This window comes from Mustela lutreola, chromosome 7 (assembly GCF_030435805.1).
Source record: "Mustela lutreola isolate mMusLut2 chromosome 7, mMusLut2.pri, whole genome shotgun sequence".
Taxonomy (NCBI): Eukaryota; Metazoa; Chordata; class Mammalia; order Carnivora; family Mustelidae; genus Mustela; species Mustela lutreola.
The window spans coordinates 25,750,000-25,763,039 of NC_081296.1; the positions used below are offsets into that span (position 1 = coordinate 25,750,000).

A 13,040-nucleotide genomic window follows, 5' to 3' on the forward strand; every position below is an offset into this window, starting at 1 on the left:
CCTGCTTCCCACTGAGGGGCAAGGTCCCAGGGTGCCCACATCCAGCACTTAGCAAAGTTCAATAAAGGTGTGCTGAAAGCACTAATGAATGAAAATCCACTTGTAAACTCAATGCAGCTGTGAATCAGGACGTGCGCACTCCTTTCCACTCCTTGCCTGTCCCCTGGAGGAGAGTGATCCTGGGAGCAGACACACCCTTCCCTTGGCCCCGGAACTGAAGAGGAACGGGAATGACTAATCTGCTACCTGGTTTTTGAAGAATAGCTTTAAAACGAACGCCATAAATCGGGTTCAATCGGACAGAGGGAGAGGACTGCTTGAGCTAGCATACTCGGGAGACTCAATTACTTAATAAGCGCTTGTCTTAACTGAGGTTTTACAGTACTATTCCAGAGCCTGCACTAGTTGGTTCACTGGTTTAAGCAATTAAATGAGTTGCAGAGATTTGAAGGATATTGAAATGAACCACAAAGGAAGCACCCTTTGCCCCCGAAACAGCATCACAGCAACAGTGTAAAGAAAAGAGAACAGCACTGCTCTCTCTGGCCAGCCTGTCTTTGTATTTGCTGCATTATTCTTGGCGCTGAGGTTGGCAGCCACCCTGACTCAACAACCAGGGAGGGAAAGACATGTGCTTCGGGATGGCTCATGCCCTGGGCCCCGATGACAGTGAAAGGCAGTTCTCAGGCCTGCTTTTCTGCTGGACCCCAGAATGCTGGAGTCAGTAGGAAACCTTGCCCAAATGATGTTGCCTTCTTGGCTGAGGACCCCAAAAGACACCAGGTCAGTCTTGACCTGAACATGTCATCCATCGCTGGACATATCCCTGCTTTGAAAGGCAGACTGGTTGAAAGCTCATTCTTCCTCTTTTTTTTTTTTTTTCCCCTCTCCCTCCCTCCACCCTAGAGAGATGCTGCTGGAACCAAGACCAAGCGCCTCTTGCAGAGGGAGGAGCACTAATGCCTGGGTGTGCTGAACAGGTAGCCCAGAGGGAGGCACCCATCCTGCTCCTGCACAGAAAGAAGGGCTTGGAGTAAGCAGCAATGGTGAGGCTGCTTGCCAGCACTTGTTTCTGGAAAGGCCAGCTCAGGAGTGGCACCTCCCTAAGGGGTAAATCTTGTGCAAATGAACCGCTTGCAGGAACAGCTGCAGGAATGTGCAGACTGTGTGACAGTGTGTCCCTGTCCCCCAAATTCAAATAAGCCATGGAAGGCCAGAGCTAGAAGATTTGTCACAGGTAACCCCCCCGCCACCCCCCCCCAAACTGAGCTCCTGATCTCTCCAGCGTCCCCAACCCCTCAATGTCGCACATCTGGGAAACTGTGAAGTCCGTTCTTGCACTGCACAGAACAAAACTTCTGGAGTCCTCGATGGCCCCTCTTTTCTCTCAGAGCCCACATGGGACCTGTCAGCATATCCTCTCAACACGACTTTTAGAATCTGACTGTTTCGAATATCTCTACTGCTCCCACCCTGGTCTGAGTCACTTTTTCTCCTATTGTGACGATGACCTCTCTTCTAGTCTCCCTGCCTCCTTGCCTCTGCCCCCCTCCCACCACACTTGAGGGTAGTCTGACCCAGCTATCAGAGAGATCCTAGGAACAAAAGTTCAGATCATCTCTCTCCTCTGCTTAAAATCCCCCAGTGGCTTCACCTCAATCCTTGTGATGGCCTACAAAGCCTGGTGCCATCTGGTCTGGCAAGACCTGGGGTACCACTCAACACACCCCGTCAGTGCCCACATGCTGATCCAGCCACCCACGGGCAGGGCTGGCACAGGGACGTCTGGGATCTCCTGGGTGCCTGTGATCTCGCCACCTACCCAACCCCTGCAGGAGGAGGAGGACAAGGGTAATCTCGGGCCAGCAAGACCCCCTCCAGGATGTAGACGAGCCACACGGGTCACAGCTGCAGAGAGACAGGCACATCCTCTCTTAGATTTCAGAGAGCACCTCGCTCTGCTCTGTTTCCCAGCCGAGGACACGAAGGCCCAGAGCGTGACCCTGACTTGCAAAGTTCTTAGAAGTGTAAAGAAATACCTACCAGAATCACAGCTGTGTGCCTGCTCCTTGCCACTACAGACACGGGCCTCAGACAGACAGACTGTGCTGATGAATATACAGCCCCACAGATGCCCGGGTCCGTGTCAGTGCGGCTGCCAGCTTCTGCCGTGCTGACCTCCCGGGCATGAGGCAGCGCTGATGGACGCTGGACGTCCGCCTAGTGCCCACGGCAGGGAATGCTTGAGGACGCAGGTGGTAGGAGACATGGGTCCTTAACTTTTTAGGCCAGGGCACTTTGGGGCTTTTAAAAGGAATACGGGAGCTTCTACTTTAAAATATGTTTCAAGTGATTTAAAATTTTGCTTTTTTGTCTTTTTAGACTTTGTTACCATAATGTCTTATTAAGATGGTCATTTATTATCCTAAAGGCAAAAGAATGATTTTGAGGAGCAAGGGCAGGGAAACCTTATAGATGACTTGATCATTTAAAGTTGATTTTATTTTTATTTTTTTTGTTTTGTTTTAAAGATTTTATTTATTATTTATTTGACAAAAAGATCACCAGTAGGCAGAGAGGCAGGCAGAGAGAGAGAGAGACAAAGAAGCAGGCTCCCTTGAGCAGAAAACCCAATGCGGGGCTCTATCCCAGGAACCTGAGATCAGGTCCTGAGCCGAAGGCAGCGGCTTAACCCACTGAGCCACCCAGGTCAGGTGCCCCTAAAGTCAATTTTCTACATAAGGCAAGTCAATGCTCTTTTCTTCTCCCTGGTTAAAAACAAAACAAAACAAAACAAAACAAAACAAAACAAAACAAAACAAAACAAAACAAAACCCCAAAACGGTGCTTCATGAAAAATTCAGAAAAGGAGCAGGGCAGGGGAAGTTTTGAGGGTGATCAAGAAGCAGGCGCCTGGGGACAAAAGAAAAATGAAAGCGAAGCTCTGGGAAAGGTCTCCACAGATAAGTGCCTGCGAGGAACATATCTCCACCCTTCTCAAATGAGTCTGAATCCGACAGAGAGAGATATGAAGACGTCAGGGACTGCTATCGGTGACCATAGAAGAAGACGTAATGATTATACTAATTTCCTCTCCTGGTGTAGCCCCATCACCTCCATCAGTGCCTGGCCCAAAGTAGGAATTCAATAAAGATCACTTCAAGGTATGGTTATGAACCAAAAAGAGAGTGATGAAAGGCTGCCTTCCCAGAGTCAGGGGGAAATCTGAAAGCAAAATTAAGAAAACCCTTCTGTTTACAACAGCATCAGAAATAACAAAATACTTAGGAACAAGTGTCACCCAGGAAGTACTAGATGTGTGGACTGAAAACCACAAAACAATGTTGAAAGAAATGAAAGAGATCAAAATAAAGGAAAAGACATTTGTATCCATGGATTGGAAAACTCAATATCGTTCACATGGCAATATTCCCCAAATTGAACTAGAGTCAGTGAAATCTCTATCACAATTTCAACTAATTCTCCGTCCCCCCCTGAAATTGACAAGAGGACCCTGTGATTTGTATGGAATTGCAAGGGACCCAGAATGGCCAAAACAATCCCAAAACAGACGAGCAAAGCTGGAGAACTCATAGTTCCCCATTTTGAAACTTGCTACCAAAACTATGATAATCAAAGCAGAGTGGTATTGCCCTAGGCACAGGTGAACAGACCAGTGGAAGAGACCCAAGATTCCAAAAATAAACTCCATACATCTATGGCCAATCAATTTTCAATAAGTATACCAAAGTCATCCAGTGGAGGATGGAACAGCTTTTTAAATGGTGCTAAGACAACTGGATAGTCATACACAAAAAAATGAATTTGCACCTTCAGCTTGCACTACATGGAAAATTAATTCAAGGGGCACGCCGGGGTGGCTCAGTTGGTTGAGCGACTGCTTTGGTTCAGATCATGATCCTGGAGTCCCAGGATCTAGTCCCGCATTGGGCTCTCTGCTCAGCAGGGAGTCTGCTTCTCCCTCTGACCTTCTCCCTTCTCATGTTCTCTCTCTCTCACATAAGTAAGAATCTTTAAAAAAAAAAAAAAAGAAATTGTTAGAAAATTAATTCAAAATGGATCAAAGTCCTAAATGTAAGAGTTAAAACTATAAAACTCTTTGAAGAATACAGACTTCAATCTTGACCTTAGATCAGGCGATAGTTTCTTAAATATGAGACTAAAAGCACAAGCTATACAGAAAAAAATAAACTGAATCTCATCAAAATTGAAAACTTGGGGATGCACCAAAGGGCGCAACCAAGAAAGTGAAAGAATGACCCACAGAATGGGAGGGAAAATTTGCAAATCTGGTATCTGGTCAGGATCTAGTATCCAAAATATTGAAAGAACTCTTACAACCCACAAATAAAAGATAAACAATCTGGTTTTTAAAACAGGCAAAAGACCTGAATAGACATTTCTCCAAAGAAGATGTAAAAATGTCCAATAAGTCTACAAAAAGATGCTTAGCATTATTAGTTATTAGGGAAATTAGTACAAATCAAAACCACAATGAGATATACTTCACACTCACTAGGATGGTTATAATGAGAAGAAAATGAAAATAATAAAACAAATGTTGATGATGATGGAGAGAAACTAAGATCTGCATATTGTGCTGGTAGGAAGGCAAATGCTACAGCCACCGTGGAGAACAGTTTGACGGTCCTTCAACCAGTCCGACATAGCACTGATATACAACCCAGCCATTCCCTTCCTAAGTACACAATCAAGAGAGCTGAACATATACGCCCACATAAAAACTTACCTGAGGATGTTCAAGGCAGTGTGATTCACAACCGCCATTTAGTAGAAACAACTCAACTGTCCATCAACTCATCAAATGATAAACCAAGTGTTATATATAAAATCATATGCATATACTTAAATCGCATTTCGCTGGGGAAGGGAATGGAGTATGGATACATACAGATGAGTCTTGAAACCATTATGTTAACGGGAAGATCCAGTGGCGATAGGTGACATACTGTGTGATTCCGTTTACGGGAATGTCCGGAAGAGGCAAATCCATAGAGACAGAAAGTTGATTTGGGGTTGCTGGGGGCTGGGAGAATGGGGAGTATCTGATTCATGGATATAGGGCGCCCCTTTGGAGTGATGACAAAGTTCTGGATTTAGGTAAGTGGTGACTATTGCCCAACTCTGTGCATGTTCTGAAGACCATTTAGTTACATGCTTTAAAAACCATTTCCATGGTGAATTATACCTCCATAAAAGAAATTACCAGAGGTGCTGCAGTTAAATAAAAGTCTGGAGTTAACAAAAGGGCTGAGATACAAAGTGGTGTGTGGAATTCCCGAGAGCCACTGACCTTGCTTCTCCGGGTTGCGGACCTGGGACGGCATGTCTTGGATTTCCAAGGTCCATTCCCCCTCGGCCTTCTCTCCCCAGCAGTGCACGGTCATGAACTCCCAGTTGGTGAACCCTTCGTTGGAATGATCCAGCAATCTGCAATCAGAGACGCGGGGTGAGAACACAAGAGGGTCAGGAAAGGAGTGGTGCGTAGGGGGCCGGGCCCGAGGGGGACTGTCTTCTGGCTTGGAATTAGTCCTTAGGTGATGGGTACGATCTCACTGAACAGCATCTCAAGGGGAGCAGCTTTGAGAATGGAAGGAAAAGACGCCTGGCTCTCAGCTGGGAAGAAGGCAGGGTAAAAGCTGGGGATGCTTTCAAACCTTTGACTGATGACCCCACCCTGGCCAACAGCTTCACCCCCATCATCCTGCTGGGTCCCCCAAATATTCTGAGAGGCAGGCAGGCTGGCAGGACTCACGGGGGCCCAACAGGGACCAGCCAGCGATGGTCTCCCTCCTGCCATCCATCCCCATTATAGACAGAGGGATCCCACGGGTCGTGATGAGTGGCAGGTCCAACAGCCATAACCAGTTGAGCTGGGACTCACTCAAGGGCATTCTGACCCCTGTCCTTGTTCTCTCCAGCATCAAGAAGTGTTTCAGAGGTTACCAAAGAAGACCCTCCAACCTCCCCACCCCAATGCCAGCAGTGATCCTCCAGAGCCCATCTCCCAAGGCCTGGGTACACAAAGACCGAGGCCAGACCACATGCCCCAGGAGCATCACAAAGCAAGCCTTTCTAAGATGCCAGTCTGTGGAACAAATGGAACCTTCACACCAGTCCCAGGGCCAGCTCTCGCATGCTCTTCTCCAGAAGAGACGAAGAGGGGAAAATATGCAACTCTCCAGGGCTTAAGGGTGTTTCAACAGGTGCATTGGGCGAGATGACCTAATGGGACTGGCTGCTTTCCAGTGTGTGCAGGAGGCACCCCTGCATGCAGTGGGGGGAGGTGCAGGAGCTCCCTCCCCTCCGCCAGTCTCCCCCTCCCAGGTTCTGAGGAGCCTCCAAAGCCCATGGCCTTTCCAGACTGTGATTTCAGCCCAGATCCATTTTTCTCTCGTTTGACTTGAGCAGGAAACAGGAAGCAACTCATGGGCTCCCTCTTTCTTCTAATATCCCCCGAACAGTCTCGGGTTCTTCTCCCTTCCTCTTCCTACCCCTTCTAACTTTGTTATCTCTCTTTTGGGACGGGTCTTAACCTGAGAGCTCCTTATTGCCCGTCAGAAGTTCAAATGCACGTTTTGTGTGATGCAAGACTGGATTCCTGATTTGGGTGTTCTCTGAACATCCAGCGAATGCATAAACGTGCTTATCGTGAGAACATTCCCTGCGTGGAGGAGAGGGAAGGGGAGGGGGCACATCCTGTCCTTTCTGGTAAGGAACTGCAAAGGTCAAGGCTAATTTTTCGCACATGATGCCAAGCCGAACAGAACACACTTGGGACAGGACAAAGATAAACGGTCCTTTAAGGGCTGAAAGACTTAACTGAAAGTTCACTTAACTCCATGTCAAAAAAAAAAAAAAAAAAAAATCTGGTGATCTGAAAAAGCTGCCCAATGGAGCACGATTTGAAAGAAAGGAGCAAGTAACAGATCCCCAGACACGCACGCTTGATAGAATCACAAAATCTGTGCCGTGGAAAAACAACACATTCCCAAGATGGAGAGGATTGCCAAGTGGCCGCAAGGCAGGTTTCAAGGGCTCGATGGTAGAGGAACAGCAAACGGGTCGTCGTGAACCCAACGAACCTGGCAGGACCAGCTCTCTTTCATCTCAGGGGCTCGCGCTGGACCTGAGCAGGATGGGGCTTAGAAGGGAAGGAAAAAACAGAGAGCGGGGAAAGCCAGTGGGAAGATGCTGGGGTGCCGGAAAGTTCTTCCAGCTCAGGTAGTCGGACGCAGGAAGGACAGGATGGGAACCCAGCCGCCAGGCCAGGCGTTTTCACCTGCAGCATCATATCCAGTTCCTGTAGCCATCTGGACTGCGACAGGAGTCAAGTGACATTTCCGGAAGTGAGGAGTAAAGAGAGGAGAAGCGCTAGCTCCTGGGCACCCCGCCAGGAAGTGAAGGAGCGGGAGCAGCAGCTCCTTGGAGTCTCTTGGCTCCAAAGCCCATCTGGGTGTCGGTCCTTGCAAGTCACGGCTGCCCTGCTGGCCTACGACCGGTCACCCCAACTTCCAAGCCTCATGGTGGCTCTCGGTCCACCCAGGTCACCCTCTGGTGCTCGTACCTGGCTCCTGTCTCGAATTCAGGGCTCACCCCCTTGGAGGCCTCCTGGTGTGTCCAGCCTGCAGCAAACGGGGCTCGGGGTGGGGGGGACCTTGCGGGAAGCCAGAGAAGCGGGAGCTTGTGCGTGGCCTAGAGTGCCTGAAGCCGCCCTGCCCACCTACCCATCTGCCCAGCTCCAGTCTGGTGTCCACACAGGGAACGAACGCCCACCACAGAGGACTTCCGATCTTGCAAGGAATGTAAGAAGTCCGGACTTTTAGATGGAATCTCTCAAAGTTCCAGAACAACAACTGCAACTCAGGCTGTAAAAGAGCTTAACAGCATGGTGGGCCAGCTGGTACCCTCAGACTGCTCGCAGCCTTGTCACCTCCGGGCCAAGGCAAAGGGTGATCCCAGCCTTTGGAGACAGATGCCCCCTGTGGCTCTTGTGCTACGAGGCTGGCACCTGACCTGGTAGGGAGGGCCTGAGCCGGATGGCCGAGCCCTGCAAACCCACGAAGCCAGGATCTGGTCCCAGGGCTGGTTGCAGGGCACCAACCACAAATGCCTGCCGCCTGCTCTCCTTCAGACAAAGGCCGGCATCTGCCTGTCCCTGCAACAGGCCAGTCTCTCGGTCTTCAGCCACATAGGGGTGGGGTGGATGGGGGTAAGAGAAAAGCAACTCCTGCCTGGTCCTGAACAGAGCCCTTCACGAGACCCTCTTTTCTGAACCCTACAGCCTGACTCTGGTTGCTACCCGAGGCAAGTAACCCAAGTGAGGCAAGCGGGCCCAGTGTGGGCAAGCAGGGAGTAGGGCTACAGCCCAGGGGATGGGGAGAGGCAGTCGTAGGGGGTCTCCTGGTGGTGGTGGGGGAACATAGTCTGGTTGTCAGCTATTTTTCAAGAGAAATGCTGGTTTGTCCTGAATCCTTTGTCTTTCCTCTGCTTCTTAGCCAAGGGAGGCCCCAAAGAAGTCCCAATCTCTCTCCCCCTCCCCCAAGCTCCCCCAAATCCCTTCAGGCCATTCACCTGCCAGCGACACAGATGCATCAAATCACTTGTCCTTGTTTCTGACCTTGTGGAAGAAATGGCTCCATGGCTTTCCATGATGTGAAACTCCAGAATTTGGAGCCCGTTTCTGGGGCCTTCAGCTAAACAGGGACCCTCTCAGGCCCACGCATGAGAATCCTGCCCCGAGCAGCCTCCGAGGCCCCCACGCGAGCCGCATCGCCCACAGAGCAGAGCCTTCTGCCCACACGAGTTCAACAGCGCTACGTACAACCGGACGGCCGTGCAGGAGCTTTGGGAGGAAGGCAATCCTCCTCTGATACACGTGCTCACTTCAGATGCCCAATGAATAGGAGAACAGTGACCTTCAGCGCACTTCCAAGGGCAATTAAGTCATAGCCAGAGTTTCATAAATCTCTCCATTAAACGAAGCAGTCACACACCCTCGTCACCCCAACCTGGAAACAAAAGCTCTCCAGGATGGTTCTAAAGACCAGGTTTCCGGTTAGTAGGGGGCACATGCGAACGTCTCCAAGAGAAAGCTGCTGGCAGTACCAACCTGCCCAGGTGCCCCGCAGGGATGCTGTGACCTCCGGCTGGATGGGCCCTCCTGATAAGCCCCAGCACCCCTGCCCCAGCCCCGCTAGGCCAGCCTGGCCTTTAGTTACCTCTTGGCCAATAGTTGAGACTTGGTTCCCGAGGGAGAAATGAGGTGGATCTGGAGGTCTCCCCGGCGTGGGTGGGAAATAGAGATGCGAGCCACCACGTGCTCCAGGTAGCTCACGCGCTGGTCTGAGTGGTCGGCACAGGCAGTGGTCAGGGTGGTGGTCCGCAGAGTCTGCACCACGGGGATGCTCCTGGGAGATGAGGGAGGGGCTCAGGACTTGAAACCAGAGGCTCCAACTCTCAGCAGGAGGGCAGTGCATTGAGGCCCCCCGAGGTACCCCCAGGGACAGCTCCAACCCCTCCTGGATGCTCCCCTTGGAGCTATTCTGCCAGCCAGAAGACGTTCGCTCTTCTGGAACTTGCTTAGAGATTTAAAGAATGGTTTCACATTCAAACTCAGTTAACATACCCAGTGATCAGCCTCCTCAGTGCCCAGGAGCTGGCTTCTAAGTAAGCCTATGATCAGCTCATTGCCTCAACTGCTGGGGTCAGAAAGGCTTTCAAACCCTACCACTTTGTTTCAAAGACTGGTCTTGATAATACAGGTCACGATGCCGAATGATAACAGCAAACATTCCCTAAGCAGACGGCATACCGGGCGCTAGACAGGGCACTCATCTGAGAATTTACAAGGATTAATCCATTACATCCAGAAAGAGGTCACACACAGCTACTGAGAAGCAGAGCTGGGATATGAGGCTTCAAGCTCACTGCCTCCGCCTTTGTGCCACACTGTCTCTCAAGGATGCTGGTGTGGGTCCATAGTTGTGTTCAAGATACCGAGGAAGAGGAGATCAACAAGGTACCCGGGGTCAGAGCCGGGCTTTTGTGCTGAATGCGCGCGCCAAGGCTGTAATGGCTGGCCCAGAGTCACGGCAGAAGGACAGGAGCTGGTCCACTCCCTACCTGGGAGTACTGGGGACCCGATTCCCCAGTCATGCGTGGATAGTGTTGTCCCCTCCCTCTACTGTCCTCTGATGGGAACGGATGACAATTCTCTTAATAAAGTCAAGGCAGTTTATACCATATGGGATGAAATCTGAAAATAAGGATCGAGTCCCAATCATTCCCAAGTTAGTTCCACCAAAATCTTCTAATACTCCCCGGAGAAGGCAGATACAAAGCCTGCACCAGCATCCAGGCTGGGCACTTCCCATCGAGTCTGGGCCATCGTGGCTTGCCCCCGCCATTAGTAAACTGGGGAAAGATCTCCTGCCTCCCAGCAGCACATTAATAATTCCCCACTGCTCAGCCAGCGCTTGGTTTATCATGGGGAGTGCTTTGCTCATTTTGCCCCGACTTTCTGCTCAGGAGGGGAGGCTCGAAGCGTGGGCTCGGCATCTCTCAGGAATTACATCGCTTGGCTCTCCCGGGCCTGAGTCATAAAAAACAATCAAAACAGCTATAAACAGTGATGTAATTCCCTCGGAGACTCTGTAAATATTTGAAAACACGATTTGCCTGCATCATAAATTGATTTCGAGATGCTGACTTCTTTCACCACCTTCTTCCAAATGTTCCTGTCTGTGTTTACAGGTCAGTGGGCCCCCCACTGTGGCAGATGCAAAACCTCTCCTGGGCCCAAGAGGAAGATCAAGTGAAAGCAGAAACAAACACTATCACCAAGTTCTAAAAACCTGCCCCATCTGCTCTCACACCTTTGGCCATTGGGGAGGAATAATCACTCCTACCTAGAAATAGACCTGAAATGGACCTAGAAATAGACCTGAAATCCCTGAATCCTTAATCCTAAGGATAAGGCAGAAGATTCCAGAGAATGGGAACCAGGTACGAGAAACTGCAACCCCACCCCACCCTCACCTGGCCCTCTCCCTGTGGCTTGGCCATCCTGTTGACATCGAGAGGAAAATAAATAAATAAACAAAAGCATCTCAAGGAGTATTAAATACTCTGTGACATTATTAAAAGCTTCTTGCATTTGCCTGAGGGACTCTAGCTTCTAGGCCACCCCTGAGGTCAGAAAGCTTGGTTGATCTAATACACAGAGTCTGTCTGCCTCGCAGCTGCCCAGGGTGCGGCTGGCTGGGTGTGAGGGGGCCCACGGGTCCCTTTGGGTGTTAAAACCCAGCCCGGTTAGATTTTCAAACCTAAGCCATTACCCCCAGCTGGGGGGTGGGGAGGGGTGGGGGGGAGGCTAGGAGTCCCTTCCTCCAGGGAACAAGTCTAATTATAACAATTAGTTCTTAGGAAATCTCAGTTACAGGCCACCAGACCCCCCTCATTTGTACGAGTTCTAGGGTAGGGAGGGGAGCCCAGAACAGCCACCCAAGGACCGTGAGTTGTTCCCCTCCTTACATGCAGTTAGCCTTCCCCACATTTTATTTCTGCTCCCGCTGGAGCAAATAGCCTAACATTCCAAATCAGGAGCTTTTACATTTCCTTTAAAAAGAAATAGGTGAGGGATGGGGGGAGACTTGAAAATGTTTCAGGATATTCGAGCTGAAAGTTTTCTGTATTTCAGACAGAAACCCCAAGGAGAAGGGGGAAAGTCCCAAAACTGAGGCTGTATCGTATGGTGACTAACATAATATAATTTTAAAAAGGAGGCGGAGGAGGAGGAGAAATAGAAGGAGAGGAAGAGGAAGAGGAGGAAGGAGAAGAAGAAGAGGGGAAGGAGAAGAAAGAAGAAAGAATAAGGGAAGCCAGATATCAAGTCATCACTTCATAAGGATTAACTCTTAGGCTAAAGGTGAAACCATCAATGGGGTGGGGAGTGGGTAAGAAAAGAGAAGCTTCTCCCCATCCTACAGTTATTTCAAAGATAACTGTATCTTTGGGCGCCTCAGCGGCTCAGTCGTTAAGCGTCTGCCTTCCACTCAGGTCATGATCCCAGGGTCCTGGGATGGAGCCCCACAGCGGGCTCCACGCTCAGTGGGAAGCGTGCTTCTCCCTCTCCCACTGCCCCTGCTTGTGTTCTCTCTCTCGCCGTGTCTCTGTCAAATAAATAAAATCTTAAAAAAGAAAAAAAAAAATAACACAGAAAATGCAAGTTGACCGCAAAGCCGGTTTATTTTTTAGTTTGAACAACGCGCAGGGATTAAAAATGTAATGAAAATGTAACTAAAAATGTTGCACGGTGATTAAATTCTGTAATTGTTGTCTGTGTACCCAAGGCCATCCTCTTAGGACTGCAGAGGAGTCCAAGGGGTTAAAAAAGTCCCACAAGACCTACCTCCAGACCCAGTGATATTTAAACTATGGAGACTGCCCTACTTTGAACCAGTCTCTGAGGACAGACTTGTCACTTCCTGTTGAACCACATTTCAGATTTAATTACTGATACTCCAGATGTTCCTCTTTCATCCTGAAGTCTCTTAAACAGCTCCCTTCTCCTGAGGGGGTGGAGGGTTCCCAACGACAGGCAGCCTTGACAGTGACTTCTAGTAACTCCTGACTGAAGCTCCTTCTCCTCCTGCCTCTCCCCAATGTGTAACAGCATCTGGTGTCTTGTAAATGTGTAGAAAAAAGATCCCAATCTACTCCAGTCAGTGCCCTCGCCAAATCACAGAGCATCAGAGTGAAATCCAGAGCCAAAGATAAACATTTTCAAGGACGGGTTTTCCCTGCTCTCTGAAAGTAGATTGTTCCTATGAAACCTTCCTCCAGCTGAGACCAAAGGCATAAAGCAAAGAAGCAATTACCATTCATTTATTCATTTACATGGGGGAAAAAAAAAAACGTGGGAGCATTCCCAGACCCCAAAAGTCACCTCTCTTTGGCTTTTCTGATACCTTAGGACACATCTGGCTAATGGAGGC

The 13,040-nt window shown here is 49.6% G+C and overlaps 1 protein-coding gene across 3 annotated transcripts in view; it reads right to left on the reverse strand.

Moving 5' to 3' along the window:
* Positions 1-13,040, reverse strand: part of PCSK6 (proprotein convertase subtilisin/kexin type 6) — a 180,821-nt gene that overhangs the window by 50,137 nt on the left and 117,644 nt on the right. For all 3 annotated transcript variants that reach the window (XM_059180175.1, XM_059180173.1, XM_059180174.1), the window contains 2 exons: positions 9,264-9,452; positions 5,336-5,472 (listed from right to left, as the gene is read on the reverse strand). In XM_059180175.1, the coding sequence (XP_059036158.1) occupies positions 5,336-5,472; positions 9,264-9,452 (326 nt within the window). The remainder of the gene's footprint in view (positions 1-5,335; positions 5,473-9,263; positions 9,453-13,040) is intronic.